The sequence below is a fragment of the Saccostrea cucullata genome, unplaced genomic scaffold (genome assembly GCF_032062105.1).
Source record: "Saccostrea cucullata isolate Sc308-1 unplaced genomic scaffold, CSIRO_AGI_Scuc_v1 ctg12010, whole genome shotgun sequence".
NCBI lineage: Eukaryota > Metazoa > Mollusca > Bivalvia > Ostreida > Ostreidae > Saccostrea > Saccostrea cuccullata.
Genome location: NW_026922543.1, coordinates 1 through 20,305, shown reverse-complemented (window position 1 = coordinate 20,305; position 20,305 = coordinate 1). Strand labels below are relative to the sequence as shown.

The following is a 20,305-nucleotide window of genomic DNA, read 5'->3' as shown; positions in this document are numbered from 1 at the left end:
CTTTATTTACTTCACTTGAATCTTTTTTAGAAAGTTTCCAAAGAATGTATTTTGTGCACCGGGTTTATTTTCTCGGACGAATCATCATCCGTGTTGATTTCAATGCCGTCTTGTCTTTCCACGGAATCCACACAATTGCTTTGTAGGTGTTCGAAGCTGATTTGTGGTAAGGTCCGTTGAGATTCGATTGATAGCAGCTATTATACCACCAAGCACTTTTATACGTGATGGCACATTTTGAACCATCGGGTTTATCTTTTGTAGCAAAGACGTGTCCATTATGAGGTTTAAGTCCATCACCTTGGCAAATAAATAATTTTAATTACTAGTACATGATGTAATGTAAATTGTATAAATTCGTATTATATTACGTGCGATTATGTAAAATGTATTCATTCATACTGAGTATTATGTTGAAAATAAGAAATGTCCATTACCTTCCACTATAACGATACAGAGAAGGAGATCCTTTTTAGACAACAGTGGGAATGCATTCAACAATGTAATTGAAAAGAAAAAAATATCCTTAAAACATTGCTTTTATGTCAGATTATTGATACTGTACCTGCAGTTCCGCTATATCCACTGATTGACAATTTAAATTTGTTTATATCATTGTCAATGGAAAACTTTGAGTATCTGGCATAAGCTTTAGCTCCGGTAAACTGCTCTAGGTCTACCTGCAGTTCTTGCGCCGGACTGGAGGTCAGAGTATGAATTGCATCGTTGCCTGAAGATACAAATCGTATTTTGATATAGACAGGCGTATTTCACCTTACACATGATAAGTTAAAGTATATGAAGACATTTGTACGTATTTTTTTAAATATAATTTTATTAAATATTTTGAGCAGTACTAATTAGTGACAACCATTTCTCTTAACCTCTTGGTTTGTTGATTTACTTTAATTTTTGTGATAGTTGTACAGACAATGTAATTAACGCTTTACTTACCTAACCAATAATCCGATCCTGCTTGCCCAAAGCCGATCTTATAGTCTTTCCATGTTCGGTAAAAATCGGTTGTTCCGGTGTGTATTCGTCTCTGAATAACCTTTTGATTGCAGACAAGTAAATTTTCATAAAAACAATTTTATTTTTGTATAGTATAAATGATATGGCATTTGAATAAATAATAATGTTATGTCCAGAATATTTCATCCATTGATTTCTAGGTAATGTTTCTGTTTTTGTGTCAATATCACTCAATCCAGTGCCTTAGTAAAAGTTTTTTTGTAAACTACAGAAATCTGATAAGTAATACTGTTCACTTCAAAAATGACATCGAATATCCATATCACTTTGCTAGCTTTTGACGTCTTTGTTAGCCAAGGCTTACCGATTCGAAATTATTCTCTTTAGAGTTTTCTCTAAAGAGAACAATCCGAAATCTCCTCGCATCGGAGACCATTGGCTAGGAAAGATGGTTTTATATGAAAAAAAAACCTCATATTGAAATTATAAGACAAGATAGAAATACAGACGGAATGACCTATTGCACATGGAAGATAAGAATTAGTTTTTAAATAATAACAGAGAAATCGATTTTTCGTAATTAAATTGATAACAATACCGTCCAACCCCCTCCTTCTGTCGTCATGTCACAGAATACTCGCTTCTTTGTCTTGCCGTCGGGGTAAATAGTGTATACTGCGTCATGACCCTTGAACTCGGGGTGACTCTTAAGAATACTAGCACAATCGCGCTGCTTGAAGTGAACTAAAATAATTTCAAAAAGATGAGCTAAATTAAAAATTGCTTTCTAAAAGGCTTTCAAAATATAAAAACGCGTGAATTATATTACACAGACTGTGTTTTATCATATTATAGACTGTTAAACGAGCTCTAACATGCATTTTAAATTTAAATGACTCTTTAACTCAGCGATACGCGTAAGCACCTGGGGGTCGTAACATAAAGTCTTAAGTCTAAGACCATACTTAAGTAAGACATAAGTACATTATTTGTCTTAAGTCCGTATCATAAAGGATGCTAAGAATACATATCGTAGCAAAACTTAGGCGATCAACATAGGTGACTTAAGTGCGTGTTATACATAACATGAACACATTATACGTAAAACTGTTAGAATTTAACGATGAATATTGTAATTATTTCATTTGTTATTATTTAATAAGATACTCTAATACCTCTTCAAGTTAATAAATAGCAATTATGTCTTGTATACATGTATATATAGCAATTTGAACATATACATGAAGCAAAATAACCCTATAGGATATACATGTGTCGCGGTGTACATTATGCCTAGGTCACATTTAAGCCGATGGTCGGGCGACTAAATTTTTCTGGTCCTGTCGGCTGAAAGAACAGGATCGGCCGACACAGTATCGGGCGACACGGAGCAGTCACATTATTTCCTAGGGACACCGATGACTTGGATAAATAACACAAAAAATCTTTTTTCTTTAGAAATCAGCAATATTTTTTCATAGATCTATATTCAGATAGGTGACGTGAGTAGTGTTTGCAAGACAAAGTGGCAGAATCTTATAAAATTGTGACTCAATGTTGAAAATGTGTGTAAAATTTGTATGGAATTGCATAAAAACGACAAAAGGTGCATATCTATGCAGCAAAGAATACTTAAGATTTCTTTATATCTTACAGATTAATTATTTATGTTATCTCCATTCAAAAAAATTATATCAATCCATGCATCAAAATTTTGTTTGTGTTATGTATCCTTTAATAGGTTAAATATTCACAAGTCGGCCAATCATCGCTCGATCATCGAGCTCTGAGCTACAGTTTGATTTTAACCATTGGCCGAAATTTTCAACACCCTTATTGTCCAACGACGGACGACCGACTTAATAAACTGACAGCCGATGGTCGGTCGATGATCGAAGGTTGGTCGACGGATAACTGCACTTGAAGAAATCGGCCACCGACGCATGAAAAATTATAACTTGGACCGATGGACACAAAATTGGTCGGCCGACAAAAAAATAGGTCAAAATCGGCCAAGACAACGGCCGATGAACTGACGACTGTCACCCGAAGAATCCCATTTTTGCTTCAAAACCCGTCGGCCGTTGGTCGTTTTTGGAAATGTGACTGGGGTTTTAATCATGATTGGAAATCAATGACAGGTTAACTTGGCCGGAAATCACAGAGAAACTGAGAGAGGTATTCAGAGGTCTGTGAATAAAGACATAATTAAACACTATTCACAATATATATTAGAAGTTAAGTACGAATACACAATTATTACACGAATGGCGTCTGCTTATATATTTCTACAGAGTGGGAGGAAAAAGAACGATGCACTGAGGGCGTGGAAGGCTGTAAATAGGGGTCACCATCCATGGTCTTAGTATGCTGAATCACCCAAAAGCCATCCCTTGCTAATTTTACCTATATAAAATATTCATGCATCTATTAACATTTTAAAATTGTATGATGTTGAGTAAGCAGTTAAGGACCGCCCCTTTCCCCCAACACACACACACACACACACACACACACACACACACACACACACACACATTTTCAAACTTAACATTTTACTTTCTTATTTTATCATATCTTAATCATGGTATTAAATTAGGTAATGTTTTAAGAAAAAAAATGAGTTGAAAAAAATGGAGCATAACACTACCAACCTATTTGAGGAAGGGGTTTCGCCCAACCTCTTTTTGTTCGATTACCCTAGTACAGCCCCTTTTTAATTTAAACAAGAATGTGATATTCATAAAATTATAATCATGGAATACTATAGTATTTTGCTCGTCATATGAAAACTAGAAACTCGATTGAAAGACGTTTTGGTGTGTGGAAGGGCCGTTTTCGCTGTGTTGATAAAACTGGAGGTCCTCTGTAATTTCATCCTTCGAAAGTATGCAAGGTATAAACAAATAACTTTATGAAAATATCAAATGTATATTTTTAAAGCCAATAATATGTTTTGATATACTATATTAAATGTTCCCTCCAATTTCAGGTGATAGTTGCGACAGCGATTTTGCACAATATGTGCATCAATCACAGGATACAGTTGCCATTATCTTCCGTAAACGAAAAACAAACCCCAGTGAAAAAGAACGTGACGGAATTTTTAAAGTCTAAAAGTCCCTTAGGACAATTGTGAGAATAGCCAGGCGTGATTAAAGAAGAAAAAAATATTCAGTCTGTGAGTAAGTATCACACTTACATGTAATAACCAACGCTACATTATGAACTTTTACACTGTGTAATATTTTAATTCAATACATAAGTATGACTTAGCTAAGATCTTGATTAGTTCGCTTTATGTTACGGTATAAGACATACTTAAGTAGTACTTATGTAGGTCCTAAAAATGTGCTTAACGCGTACTTAAGACCGTACTTAAGTCAAACACTTAGTATGCTTTATGTTACGACCCCCTGTATATTATGATTTAAAAGGGCATTCCTTCTGACATATAGTCAATAGTTCACAAAACTCCAAATATTTCTAAACACGGACTCAATCTTTAAGTATAAAATGGTTTTGAAAAACCTAGAATTATACGTTTTTGCCTTCATTTAATGATAATTTTTTATAATTTATTAGGTGAAATCGAATGTGTTCTAAATATGCTTTAAACAATTTTTTTTAATGTTTTCCTATAGAATTTCAGCAAAGAATAAGTAATGTTATTTGATCATTTCACCAGAAAAGGGATTTATTCAAGAAAGTTACTATTTTAAAAACCAGAAAACATAAGGAAAAAAATAATGAAGAAGTATAAAAACCTCACCTGTTTTAAAGAGTCCTTCAACACCAACTGCGTCTGCACTGACTTTATAACTAGATACAACGTCCACCTCAATGGTAAGAGGGGATTTCACTTTATACGATGTTTTCTTATGTGTCCATTTCCATGGCAGATTTTTCAAAGACTCTTTCATATGTCCTACAGTAAAAATATTTTACAGGCTTTATATGACTGATAGAGTTTGTGTTAAATTAAATTAATTTGTAGGATATTTTAATAAAGTATATATTTTTAATCGGAAAGGTAATATATTTTGTAAAATTCCTTTGATAAGATTTCATAGGTTTTTATTTGAGGTGAATCTGTACACAAATGACATTTCTGAACGTGGTATTTTACTGGTTTCATTGTTTCTGTTAATTTAAAGGTTTTTTTAAGCAAGGTATAAATGATAGCTTTGCATAGTATTTTTGTGATCAAGTTGCATACTTATTTATACTTAAATGTTTGATCAAATTTCCAATTACCAATCTGACTTACCTTGTATCAAATTGTGAGCCTTGGGAATATTAGCACCAGACAAGGATAAAAAAATTCCGCATATCAAGAAAAAGAACAACGTCATTGCTTCTGTTGTTTTCAGTAAAATAGAAAAAAAAAACTGTCCCATATATATAAACATATTCAAACTTGTACAAAATCAATATCACATTAAAATGAAATCGAATATCGCTGGAAACTTCAGCATGCAATGAAAAGAATATCATTGAAAAGTTCTACAAAGCTTGTATTTTTTTGCTTCAAAAATCTTATGTTTGATAAAATATTTTGATTATGGTTTCGTGGAACTTTGAGATCCTGGAAAATTTTTACTACTTCAATTTAGAGGATTTTTTAGCCGTCCTGGAGAGATATATTAATTGCCTACTTTGTAAGTTCGTTAATCTGAAGATCTCAGAGTTTGAATTAATAGTCATATATACATGAATGTAGACTATACTTTATCAATTTAACGAATTACATTGAAAACTACGAAATGTTGATGACGTTTTTCAATTTAGAATGAAAAACGATCGTGTTTATTCATTTGACAACTTTATCTCCGTGAACTAAAAATAAAGGACGCCACCGATTCTGCCACTACGTTTATGGCAAACTAACAACTAAACTTTATAATGTAGACTGAATGCCAATATTCCAGTGACTTATACATAATGTTTATGTCTCTCAACTTATTCGATTTAAAAATATATAGACACTGTATATATTGAGTTTGATCCATTTTCAAATAGAGACAGGTTTCTTACAAAGAATGTGATGATGCAGGGATTTCAACTTTCTCCGCTTAAAGTCTTTACAAATTCTACACATTTTACCAATTCTATGGGTCTTTGCTTTGCTTGCTAATACAAACTACGGTTGGGTCGTGTTTTGACTGACATGCTTCATAGCGCTTGGTAGGCTATTGTTTAACACCATTTGGACTGCGGATGAACTATTTGAGATTATTCTCTATTGTTTTCAAGAGCTCTTGTTTTGTCCTGTTCACGAATAGTTTTCTTCACGAGATAGATAACAGTTTGTCAGCTTCACTGTTTATATGTCTAATATTTTATGCTACATATCAATATTCTAATTGAATATCTATAATTTATTTCATAAAAACTATAGGCGCCATTTAAATTATTAGCTTATCTTAATACGAGTAGTTGATAAAGATAATTAAAATAGAATTTTTTTAAAAGAAAAATAGTGCTATGGGAAATCGTAAGAAATACAAAACCACGTTATATCAAGTAACATTTTAAATCAATTCTTTTTTTATCAACTCGATCTATCTTCGTGAATTAAAAATAAAAGACACTCTTTCTGCACTCTGCTTCACTATTGCATATTTTATTGCCAATAAATATTACGTTAATTGTCAATAAATGCCTTAAAAGCAGTGGGAATAATGCTCGCTTTTTTGTTTCAAGTTTGCTAAATAAAAAAAAAATAACAAGTGCCATAATGATTACTAGAACTTTGGTAAACAATTCTGAAATACATAATTTCCTTACAGATGATAGTTTTTATATACCAAATAAAAATGTTGATCTAGGCCTACCTTTCAAGCAAGGTTCTGGCTACTTCAGCGAGAGTTTGACATGTTGGAAGTTTCAGTGCTTTTTAAAACTATTCCAGCGCTGAAATTCTCTTCCGAGATATATTCTGGACTTGTTGATTTCAGCATTTCTTTCTTTCGTCCAGAGTCTGTTAAAATTCGTTTTTTACCTCGTTTACCGGCGAAGGCCGCATCAGCCATATTTTCATCCCTAGCCGAAAATGGTATGAGCACTGGACTGTACGATTGGGGTCACGCGAAAGGTCACGGAATATTCAAATGACTTGCCGTATTTTTGTCCGGGAAGCCAAAAATGATAACGAGCTCGTTTTTATTGGTTCTTTTTTTATTTTCCAACTAGTATCGACTTTTATATTTTCTTGTATATGTAATATTAATTTGTTTTATATCTTATTTTATCGTTTAGAGCAAAATAAAAATATCAACAAAACAGCGGATACAGCAAGTTGAATAATTTTATCTTTTCATGTAAAAATATTCCACAGTCTCTTACGTGTGGCGTTTAGGTCTCCCAAATGATTCAATTGTCAAAAACATATTTTGAATAATTCATTAACCGAGGTAGGTTTCTGTCTAAGACAGTGATGATGTAGGGGTTTTCAACAATATTGCAAATTCTATGATCGTTATGACCTTGCTTGCAAATACAGCCCACCTTGACGTCGTGTTTTGACTGAAATGTTTCTTATCGCATGCTAGGCCATTGTTTTATACAAATTTGATAACGAATTAAGTTTTCTTGGGTAAGTAATACAAAGGACTTACAGCGGCGTGACCGGTCGACAGGGGAATTTTTCTCTTCATTGGCACCTGATTTCTTCTCCATTGTTTTCAAGAGTTCGGTTCACGATTTGTATTCTTCGCAATATTTATGAGATTGATAACGATTCGTCAGCTTCACCGTTTATATGTCTAATATTTTATGTCTAATATTCTAATCATAAAACAATATCTAAACTATTCAATCTACGCGATATGCGTCAATTAGTTTATTTGCTTACTTTTGATAAAGTAACTTTAAAATAGAAAAATATTTCAGAAAAATAGTACTACGGGATAGCTTAAGGAATACGAAATCCTCTAAGATGCTAGAGCTGGATTTTACGTTAAATAATATTATAAGAACACTTTTTCACAAGAGAATTTGACCTAACTTCGAATTCTATAATCGACTTCTTTAATTAAGCTATCTACTCTTAGCTTTCTTGCATGATTTTATTGATTTGTCAGTTAACCATCACACATTAAGTTAAATAACTTTCATAGAAAAAAATTCCTAGCATTAGATATTGTCTCTGAAAAGTAACATTTTTGTTGCCGTTTAATTAGATCTATAACTTTAATATATTTTATTGTACTATGCAGGGTTAATGCCAATGAATACACCTAATTCATCTGTACAGATAACGTCGATATTTGTTCTACAGAAATCTTGATAATGACCGTGCCTCTATAGAGCTAACTTTTAACCTTAAAGAATATCAACGATTAAAGAGGGAGATAATACTGGTTAAAAATTTCGTTTTCCAGAGATCATGTATGTGTTTCTAGCATTATTGACTGCATATGTCTTCACTGTTGGTAAGTAAATTTTTTCCATTATTTTATTCTAATAAAGATTTTTGAAAAGACAGTTCTGAGTCCTTAAAAATGCCATGGATGAATTCTCGAGAACTTTAAGATACCTTATACTCCGAATAGAAGATTGAGAAATTTACTTGTCATTATTTTGATGCGATTTCCCGATCAGGACAAGGAGCACACAGCAGGTGGGTCCGGACGCAGGGGATGCTCACTTCTCCATGGCACCTGTTCAATCTCTTATATTTTAGAGTCCATGTTTGCTCTACTCAATAATTTAATTTGTATTGCCTAAATGACTAGATAGAATTTGAATACTATTCGTTATCTCCAAATATTTCATATATGTGTTTCATATTTCATTGAAATAATGCGTCAAAAAGGGTCATTGAACTTGGAATATGGCAGTATGTGTAAATATTCCCCTAAATCCTAAATGAAACATATATTCGCGATTTCTTAATTCTGAATGATTTTGATATAGAATAAAAGACATTAAATGCTTTCATGACATTAATTGTTTTCATTTGAATATAATTTCATTCTTTCAAATTACGTAAGTCACTAAATGATTATTTAAAAGATTGTCTTTGTGTGGACAAAATGGCGGACTGTGGAAAGCTTGGATGTGAGGGATATGTCTGGAATTCCTTTACTAGGCACTACTGTTTACATTACTGTGGGGTCTGTCCTTGTCAGTAAAAACAAATTTACTTACTGTATTTCTGTAGAAAAATAATGAGATTTTATATTTATATTCATATTTATTCAGAATTCAACAGTTTGAATGAAGATAAAACATTTTATGTCTATGAGGGCACTCGTAAAGTGTGATGCCCCAATTTTTTTTAAGATAGTAATCAAATATAGATATAAATAAAGTAAAAATTGTGCTACAATGATACATATCTTTTCAATATCACAAACATGTAAAAGAAATATAAAGAGGCTTTCCCTAAATCTCTCTTTTTAGAAACTTTTAAACAGTACCAAACATTTTCAAGATCTTATTTTTAAGATCTACATCTTCCGAACTGTGTGGACATGGCGGGTAATTGTAGTATAGTTGCGAAAGCATACTGTTCGGATCCTCATCTTCAAGACGTAATGAGACTGAATTGTCCGGCGTATTGTGGATTTTGTTCTCGTGAGTACTACAATTACCACACTTCTAACTTCAAAAACAGTCTTAACCTCCATAATTTTGGTCATCAGTTCACGTTGAACTTTTTGGGGCAGCCCTTGTACAAGCAATGCGTCTCCCTTTTGCAACCCACATTTCGTCAGCAGTAGGTTAAGTTACGTAAAAGACAAGAAAAAATTATGCAATCATTCTTTTTATTTTGTATATTTTTTAGCACACAATAATACACAAGGTAAGTTGGAATTCTCTTATAAATGTCGATTTTTTTAATCATGTTTTAAGATTGCAACTTTAATCTGAATAAGTTATTTAACCATGTTATGTTTTTTCCTTCAGGAACAGCAAGTTCAGTAATTGGATAATACACATATTCTGTGTCAATGTCAGTTGAACGAAATCTTGCTTATTAAAAATATTTATCATAAAACGTTATCTGTATACGTGTACATAAAATAAATATTTAAAATAAATATTTTAATGCATGTATTATTGTGTATTATTGTGTGACCTTTGTCCGTTACCTATATAATTTTTTTGCATGGTATATCTTGTTTTACAATCTCATCTTGCAGATGCTTGTACATCTTGTACCCTGGAACAACATGATGTATATTTCAATCTGTTTCATAGTATAATGGGAAATAAGATCAAAGATATATTTAGTATAAGAAATTTTTCCGCTTAAACAAAATAATAATAATTTTTAAAAATACCGTTATATGAGATGATATGAACAAGGATATGGATATAACGAACAGTATTCAATATCAAAGTCCATAAAACAATACAAAATAGAAGCAGAGAAAGCATGGACCTCCGAGACATCAGAGGTGGGATCAGATGCCATGGAAGAGTGAGCATCCCCTGCTGACCTGTCACACCGTGTACTCCTTGTCATAATCGGGAAATAACGGGAAAAATCCGTCGTCAATTCAGTGTATAAATAATGGACTAACAATTAGTATGAAAAAAACAGTTTCTAAAACGGGTAATTGTAGTATAGTTGCGAAAGCATACTGTTCGGATCCTCATCTTCAAGACGTAATGAGACTGAATTGTCCGGCGTATTGTGGATTTTGTTCTCGTGAGTACTACAATTACCACACTTCTAACTTCAAAAACAGTCTTAACCTCCATATGAAAAAAACAGTTTCTAAAACGAGTAATTGTAGTATAGTTGCGAAAGCATACTGTTCGGATCCTCATCTTCAAGACGTAATGAGACTGAATTGTCCGGCGTATTGTGGATTTTGTTCTCGTGAGTACTACAATTACCACACTTCTAACTTCAAAAACAGTCTTAACCTCCATAATTTTGGTCATCAGTTCACGTTGAACTTTTTGGGGCAGCCCTTGTACAAGCAATGCGTCTCCCTTTTGCAACCCACATTTCGTCAGCAGTAGGTTAAGTTACGTAAAAGACAAGAAAAAATTATGCAATCATTCTTTTTATTTTGTATATTTTTTAGCACACAATAATACACAAGGTAAGTTGGAATTCTCTTATAAATGTCGATTTTTTTAATCATGTTTTAAGATTGCAACTTTAATCTGAATAAGTTATTTAACCATGTTATGTTTTTTCCTTCAGGAACAGCAAGTTCAGTAATTGGATAATACACATATTCTGTGTTAGTGTCAGTTGAACGAAATCTTGCTCATTAAAAATATTTATCATAAAACGTTATCTGTATACGTGTACATTAAATAAATATTTAATAATTCAGGTATTTTTTGTGACCTTTGTCCGTCACCTATATTTTTTTGCATTGTATATCTTGTTTTACAATCTTGCAGGTGCTTGTACATCTTTTACACTGGAACAACATAATATATATTTCAATCTGTTTCATAGTATAATGGGAAATAAGATCAAAGATATATTTAGTATAAGAAATTTTTCCGCTTAAACAAAATAATAATAATTTTTAAAAATACCGTTATATGAGATGATATGAACAAGGATATGGATATAACGAACAGTATTCAATATCAAAGTCCATAAAACAATACAAAATAGAAGCAGAGAAAGCATGGACCTCCGAGACATCAGAGGTGGGATCAGATGCCATGGAAGAGTGAGCATCCCCTGCTGACCTGTCACACCGTGTACTCCTTGTCATAATCGGGAAATAACGGGAAAAATCCGTCGTCAATTCAGTGTATAAATAATGGACTAACAATTAGTATGAAAAACGTCAGTCAGCATTTGACTCAATCATAAATTGTATTTGCTAACAAGGTCATTGTATTGACCATAGAACTTACGAAAATATGACTTTTGACGAGACTGCTGATATTCATGTTTCATCATCTTGCTTGTCAATAATTTACCTCGTTTTAGAAACTGTTCATACAGTTCCAGTGTAATATTTATAAAAAGTTCTTTCCGGCTCCCCAAACAATGATTTACCCTAATAGTTTTCCATTTGCCTAGATTAGTCAAATGGATATTCAAGATGTATGAAATATATGGGGATAACGAACATTGAACAAGTTCAAGAGTCCATTAAACTATACAAAGTAGGAAAAGAGCAAACACAGAGCTCCAAAACATCAGATACCATGGAGGAGTGAGCATCCCCTGTCGACCAGTCACACCCGCTGTGTGCTCCTTGTCTTGATCAGGAAATAACGAAAAAAAATGTCGACAATTCAGTGTGTAAATAATGAACCCATATCTTATCCTCCTATACGACTCATTAAAATTTAATGATGCTTTCAAAGATTCTTTTTTACATCATGCCATTGTGCACCTCCTATTTTATTTTTGTTCTGATACTTATTTTGGATCTCCCAAAGCAAAGCATGGCTTTTGGCATTATAACCATATAGGAGGCAGGGGGTTTCATTTAGTGAGCTCATTGCTCACAGTTCCTCTAGTTTTGTTTACAGTTAAGGGTATCAGCAGGGCTCCTTGCTATCGTCAAGTCTTGAGTAGGTTTGATCCAAAACAGTTTATATTCTGTGTACATGTAATTTAACCCACCTTTTTATTGAGGACTTATATAGGCAGTGCCTGCTGTCCAATCCTGTTACATATATGTTTATACATAATAAAATATTGATTAAATTAAATTAACCTTTTTTAAAGCAATCAATGTATCTAAAATTTTCAATGCATTTGCAAAAGGGAACCCATGATAAAGAAAACCTTAATAATTATTCACCATAGGATTTATAAAAAAAAAAAACCTGTTACATGTTTTTCATATTGATTATGTAATAAATAAATAATTATTTCTTATTTTTTATGATTAGGCTAAAAATATATAAATAAAACAAGTAGCTGACACACCGGTACCTTTATTGTTAGTGTTACTTCCCTTATCTTCTACACAATTATTGTAAATTTATAAAAAGCTCAAAAGCTCAGGTTCGAACATCATCTGATTTATACCACTACATGTACTCGAATTTATTGCACAGTACTCCTGAAGTTCCTTCCTCACTTTAATTGATATTTTAATTAGGACTATTTTAAAGAATGGGGAACATTTAATGAAACTCCATAAGCATCTTTTTGAGAGGATTTTTTTCATTTTTAGAGTTTTAGAATCCAATGTAGCTAAGGTAATTTAAATTCTTTTTGATTGTTGGGAATATTAAAAATATTCAAAACAGAATATGATTTGAAGAATTTCATTTCATCCTTAAAGAGGAAGTTGGATTTCCACCTGTAGAATTAAATCCCAATTCTTCTAAAACAATGAGGTTTACAAATAAAGACAACTTTGTCAGCTGAGACCAGTGAATACTGGTTGTGTAATCTAGATATTTTTGTGAAAGTTGATTTTATTAAAATCATTAATTTTGTAATAGATTTTAAAACAATAACTTTTCAAGAGCTTTATTTCAAAAGAATGTATCTGTGCATTGTGTTTATTTTTTTGGACGAATCATCATCCGTGTTGATTTCAATGCCGTCTTGTCTTTCCACGGAATCCACACAATTGCTTGGTATGTGTTGGAAGCTGATTTGTGGTAAGGTCCGTTGAGATTCGATTGATAGCAGCCTGCATACCACCAAGCACCTTTATATGCGATGGCACATTTTGAACCATCAGGTTTATCTTTTGTAGCAAAGACGTGTCCATTATGAGGTTTAAGTCCATCACCTTGGCAAATAAATAATTAAGGAAATTTTTAAAACTAGTACGTGATATTATGTAAAATGTATACATTTACATTATATTGGACTTTTGCGAAGACACTGACTTTTATAGTTGACGGCTTACTTTTACACCAGGAAAATATACGGGAGCTCTTGTGTGGAAAAAATATTTATTTCAATATTAATAAAAACGATTTAACGGGTTATTTCAAAAATCATATTACGTTGTCTACGAGGGAAACGTCAACCTTCCTACCCTCAACACCCTCCATTCCAGTCTTGACTAACTCCTGCCAATTTTTTTCTACCGAAATGTGGCTTTTTCTTCATTTCATTTCTTAAGTTATTGAAAATAAAAGGATATATTAATTCTCGTGAATAAAGTATCTAAATAAATTTTATTCTACCACCAATTACATTTTTTTGATAAATTATTTCAAAGCCCCGAATACAATAACCTTCACCTCAGTGGATGTTTTCCTATCCATTTTCAATTCTGTACCTCCATACATGACGCAGGTTTAAATGTCAAAGTAATCCGTCAACTGTGAAAGTCAGTGTCTTCGCAAAAGTCCAATATGAGATTATGTAAAATATATTCATTCATACTGAGTATTAGGTTGATAATATGAAATGTCCATTACTTTCCACCATAATGATACAGAGAAGGGGAACATTTTTAGACAAGAGAGGGAATAAAGAAGGGGATGCAGTCAACAAAACATTTAAAAAGAAAACAATATCGTTAAAAAGTTGACAAGGAAACATAGTTTGTATGTCAAAATACTGATACTGTACCTGCTGTTCCACTGTATCCACTGATTGACAATTTAAACTTGTTTTTATCATTGTCAATGGCAAACTTTGAGTATCTGGCATAAGCTTTGGCGCCAGAAAACTGCTCAAGGTCCACCCGCAGTTCTTGCGCCGGACTGGAGGTCAGGGTGTGAATTGCATCGTTGCCTTTAAGATATAAATATTGTATATTGATAGACAAGCGTATTTCCTCTTACACATAATAAGTTAAAGTATATCAAGACATTTATATGTTTTTTACAAATATAATTTTATTTAAATATTTTACGCATTACTAACTATTGACAACCAATATCTTGAACCGCTTTGTTTGTTGGTTTTCATTAATATTTGTGATAGTTGTATACTGACCATGTATCTTACGCTTTAACTTACCTAACCAATAATCCAATCCTGCTTGCCCAAAGCCTGTCTTATAGTCTTTCCATGTTCGGTAAAAATCGGTTGTTCCCGTATGTAATCGTCGCTGAATAACCTTTTGATTGCAAACAATAAATTTTCATAGAAACGATTTTACTTTTGTATAGTATAAATTATATGACATTTGCATAAATCATCGTGTTATGTCCAGAATATTTCATCCATTGCTTTCTAGGTAATGCTTCTGTTTTCTTACTTAATTTAGTGCCATGATGAAAACTTTTTTTTCAGAAATAACGACAGAAATCTGATAAGTAATACTGTTCACTTTTTAAATAACATCGAATATCAATAACATTTTGCAAGCTTTTAACATCTTTGTTAGCTAAGCTTTGCCGATCCCAAATTATTCTGTTTAGAATAGTGAACAGGCTTTTGCCTACATGGATGTATGCGAAACCCTGTCCACTTCTCTAAAGAGAACAATCCGAAATCTAATCGCATCGGAGACTCTTGGCCAGGAAAGATGGTTTTATATGGAAAAAAATCTCATATTGAAACTCTAAAACAAGATAGAAATACAGATGAAATGACTTGTTGCACATGGAAGATAAGAATTGGTTTTTGAAGCTTATATCATAACAGAGAAATCGATTTTTTTGTAATTAATAACAATACCGTCCAACCACCTCCTTCTGTCGTCATGTCACAGAATACTTGCTTCTTTGTCTTGCCGTCGGGGTAAATAGTGTATACTGCGTCATGACCTTTCAACTCAGGGTAACTCCTAAGAATACTAGCACAATCGTGTTGCTTGAATCGACCTAATTATAATTTTAAGAAAATGAACTTAATGAAAAAAAAACTTTCTTAAGACTTAATTTCAAATCATATATTATAGACAGTTAAACGAGCTGCTTCTGTCATGCATTTTCAAAATGAAATGACTCTTTGTATACGCGTAAGAACCTGTATCTTTTAATTTGATTAGGAAATCCTTCTGAAAATTCTTTTCGACAATAGTTCACAAAACTCCAAATTTCATTCATAAAATCATAATTTTAAATAATTTCATTTTAAATAATTTCATTAGATGAACTGTAATGCATTATGAATATGCTTTTAAAATTTTTTAAATGTTTACCTATACAATTCAAGCAAAGAATAAGCAATATCATTTAATAATTTCATGTAATTTATTAGAATTAATGAAGTTCTAAGTATAAAAATCTCACCTGTTTTAAAGATTCCTTCAACACCAACTGCATCTGCGATGACTTTGTAACTAGACACAACGTCAACCCCAATGGTAAGAGGGGTTTTCACTTTATACGAAGTTTTCTTATGGGTCCACTTCCAAGGTAGTTTTTTCAAAGATTCTTTCATATGTCCTACAGTAAAAATATTTTGAAGGCTTTTATGACTGATAAACTTTTTGTTCAGTTAAATAAATTTATAGGATTTTTTCATGAAGTGTATATTTCTAATCAGAAATTTAGACTATTTTGTATAATTTTTTTGATAAGACTCTGATGTGTTCCTTTGAGGCGAATGCGTACACAATACTTTATTCAATGACATTTTCGAAAGTGATTTTTTTTTCTTTCGTTGTTTCTTTTAAATGAAATGTTTTTCTAAGCAAGGTATAAATGATAGTTTTGCATAACATTTTTGTGATCACGTTGCATACATATTAAATACTATATGTTTAATCAACTTTTAAATTAATACCAGTCTGACTTACCTTGTATAAAAATGTGAGTCTTGGGAACATTAGCACTGGACAAGGATAAGAAAATCCCGCATATCAAGAAAAAGAACAAACTCATTGCTTCTATTGTATTCAGTTAAATAAATCAAAAACTGCCCCATATATATAAACGTATTTAAACTCTTACAAAATCAATATCACATTAAAATGAAATTGAATAATCGTTGGAAGCTTCAACATGCCATGTCAACATGCGATGAAAAGAATATCAGTGAAAAATTCTGCAAAGCTTGTATTTTTAGGTCACCTGAGTAAACTCAGGTGACCTATTGCTATCTGTTTTCGTCCGTCGTCGTGCGTCGTGCGTCGTGCGTCGTGTGTCGTGTGTTAACATTTGAACATTTTCATCTTCTTCTCTGTAACCACTGAACCAATTTCAACCAAATTTGGTATACAGCATCTATGAGTGAAGGGGAACAAACATTGTGAATTTTATGGTCCCCGCCTCCCTGGGGCCTGAGGGGTGGGGCCAAAACCACTAAAATTATTGCAATCTTTAAAAATCTTCTTCTTTACTCCTGGACATCAAGCAGGCAAGCTGTTGGCATGAATGTAATAAGCATTGAGTACTCTTCCAAAATTGTGAAATTCATGGCCCCAGGGTCAGGGGTTCTAGTGCTAGGGCGGGGCTCTATAGATTATATAGTGAAAATGCATTATTTCTTTGAAAATCTTCTTCTCTGCTCATGGGTATTAAATAAACTAACTTAGCACATAATTATGATGAGCAAGAGTGCCTCTTCCAGATTTGTGAATTTTATGGCCCCAGGGTCAGGGGTTCTGGTGTTAGGGCGGGGCTCTATAGATTATATAGTGAAAATGCATTTATTTCTTTGAAAATCTTCTTATCTGCTCCTAAGTACTAAATAAAATAACTAAGCACATAATTATGATGAGCAAGAGTGCCTCTTCCAGATTTGTGAATTTTATGGCCCCAGGGCCAGGGGTTCTGGTGTTAGGGCGGGGCTCTATAGATTTTATAGTAAAAATGCATTTATTTCTTTGAAAATCTTCTTCATTGCTCCTAAGTATTAAATAAACTAACTAAGCACATAATTATGATGAGCAAGAGTGCCTCTTCCAGATTTGAGAATTTTATGGCCCCAGGGTCAGGGGTTCTGGTGTTAGGGCGGGGCTCTATAGATTATATAGTGAAAATGCATTATTTCTTTGAAAATCTTCTTCTCTGCTCTTAAGTATTAAATAAACTAACTAAGCACATAGTTATGATGAGCAAGAGTGCCTCTTCCAGATTTGTGAATTTTATGGCCCCAGGATCAGGGGTTCTGGTGTTAGGGCGGGGTCAATTGATTATATAGTGAAAATTCATTATTCATTGAAAATCTTCTTTTCTGCTTCTTGGTATTAAATAAACTAACTAAACACATAGTTTTGATGAGCAAGAGTGCCTTTTCCAAAATTGTGAATTTTATGACCCAGGGTTAGGGGGTTCTGGTGTTAGGGCGGGGCTCTATTGATTATATAGTAAAAATAAATTCTTTGAAAATATTTTCCTTTGCTTCTGGGTTTTATGCTAATGATCCAAATATATATATATCTATGATGAAGAAAGGTGCATCTATCAAAGTGTTTTTTTATGCCCCCAGGGTCAGAGGGAGGGGGGGGGGTTTACATAGTCTGAAAATAAATTAATGCTTTGAAATCTGCTCTTTGGTATTAATCAACCATTTTATGATAACATTTGCAAAATTTTGAAATATGTGGCCCATGGGTCAGTGGTTCCTTTAGGGTGAGGTGCACAACTGGGTAAAAAGTGGAAGTGCATTTTCTCTTTGTTGCTCTGATCTACCTCTGGGTATTAAGTAAATGGAGTAAGCATGCTAAGTTAATAATTATGATTAGCCATGGTGCCTCTTTCAGAATTGTAAATTGTAAACCTCTAGTTTAAAACACGAACCAAATTTAATTGTTTGAAAGTTGTTACACAATACTCAGGTGACCTATAAGGCCCGTGGGCCTCTTGTTTGCTTTAAAAAACCTTATGTTTGATAAAATATTTTGATTTGGATTTCATGAAGCTTTTGAAATCCTGGAAAACGTTTTTATTACTTCAATTTAGAGGATTTTTTCACTGATTTAATTCGCCGTCTTGGAGAGAGAAATGTTACATTACCATATTTTGTAAGTTCGTAGATATAGTGTTTGACAGAAATCGTAGCGTTTGAGTGAACTATGGCGGCCCGTACGACACATCTCTAAAACCCGTTTTGTGAGTTATATTACCTGGCGGTGACCCACGTGGAACAATTTATTATCTAATTTAAAGTCAATATATAAACAAAACATTGAAAAAGTTTGATAATAATCTGTATTGTGATTTTGGATGTTAATTATGCATATTTAGTTTCATTGAAAGGATTTTCAAAGTGTTGAGCCAGACGTCGGACCATTGAATCCAGAACCTGAGAGAAAATATACCAGTGTGCCATGCAGCCTTTTTACAATAAACATTGTTCCGTGCTGCCATGATAAAAGAAATTCGACAAATCTATTCTTTTAAAAAAGGATTTCCGCACTTAGTGAAGGAACAGGGCAAAGTGGACAAATCTATTCCAAAGGAACTAACACTTACTGACATGGACCAGCGCAAACTAACAAAGACATTTTTTCGATTTATTTCATTTTGTACATTTGATGGGGTTAATTTTCTTTGTTGAACATTTCTGTTTATTTGTTTTTTTAATTTTGTTTTTAAATATTGTTTAAATTTTATATTTGTTATTTTGATTTAAGTAAGTTCATCAGTGTGTATGACCCACATCCTCACATACACATTAAGTTAAAAAACTTTTATAAGAAAAATACTAAGCATTAGATATTGTTTCTGTAAAGTAGCATTTTTGTTGAAGTTTAATTCTTTTTAAATATATGTTTATGTATATTTTATTGTTATACGCAGGTTTAATGCCTGTGAATACACCTAAATTATCTGTACAGATAACGTAGAAATTTGTTCTACAGAAATCTTGATAATGACCGTGCCCATATAGAGCTTACTTTTAACCTTAAAGGATATCAACGATTAAACGTTAAAGAGGGAGAATACTGATTGTAACTTTTGTTTTTCAGAGATCATGTACATATTTCTAGTATTATTGACTGCATATGTCTCCACTGTCGGTAAGTAACTATTTCTTATTATTTTTAAAAAATGCAAATAAAATTGAAAAAATCTTATTGCTGAGTTCTTTAAAACTTAATCTGGGACACAATGAATGAATTTTGTCGAAGTTTAAGATACCTATAGCTTGGGTAGAAGATAGAGAATTTTCCTATTTACTAATTGGTTTTTAATATTAATTCAGGTATATTTGCTTCATGTTTCATCCAAATAATGCAAAACGTGTCAAAAAGGGCCATAGATCTTGGAATATGCCAATGTGTAAAAGTTCCAAAACCCAAATTATAAAGAAAAATATACTTGTGATCATTTACTTTTGAATGAGTTCGTGTTAACAAAAATTTAGAAAAAGAATGTGCTTTTATTTCATATTATTTCTCAATTAAAGATATGATCTTTCTAATTTCGTGTTACTGAATGTTTATTTCAAAGATGGTGATTGTGTTGACAAATTTGGGAACTGTGCGAAGCTTGGATGTGAGGGCTATGTCTGGAATACCTTCACTAAGTTCTACTGTTTAGATTACTGCGGAGTCTGTCCTGGTCA

The 20,305-nt window shown here is 32.6% G+C and overlaps 2 protein-coding genes and 1 long non-coding RNA gene across 3 annotated transcripts; 2 read left to right on the top strand and 1 right to left on the bottom strand.

The window, feature by feature from the left end:
* Positions 1–565: 565 nt before the first annotated feature.
* Positions 566–16,674, bottom strand: LOC134261926 (angiopoietin-related protein 7-like; the record flags this gene model as incomplete). The annotated part of the gene is made up of 10 exons (XM_062744312.1): positions 16,590–16,674; positions 16,081–16,236; positions 15,524–15,669; positions 14,861–14,960; positions 14,468–14,632; positions 13,452–13,673; positions 4,748–4,903; positions 1,574–1,719; positions 955–1,054; positions 566–730 (listed from the first exon to the last, which is right to left on the bottom strand). Coding segments are annotated over exons 1-10 (1,441 nt in total), but the record flags the coding sequence as incomplete, so codon positions are not given.
* LOC134261928 (uncharacterized) lies at positions 8,273–9,996 on the top strand. Its single transcript, XM_062744313.1, has 5 exons — positions 8,273–8,411; positions 8,995–9,105; positions 9,430–9,558; positions 9,770–9,787; positions 9,892–9,996. The coding sequence occupies exons 1-5, from the start codon at positions 8,366–8,368 to the stop codon at positions 9,915–9,917; spliced, it is 330 nt and encodes a 109-aa protein (XP_062600297.1). The 5' UTR covers positions 8,273–8,365; the 3' UTR covers positions 9,918–9,996.
* LOC134261929 (uncharacterized) lies at positions 10,752–11,194 on the top strand. Its single transcript, XR_009990915.1, has 3 exons — positions 10,752–10,813; positions 11,025–11,042; positions 11,147–11,194. It is a non-coding gene; the product is annotated as an uncharacterized LOC134261929 (long non-coding RNA).
* Positions 16,675–20,305: the final 3,631 nt, after the last annotated feature.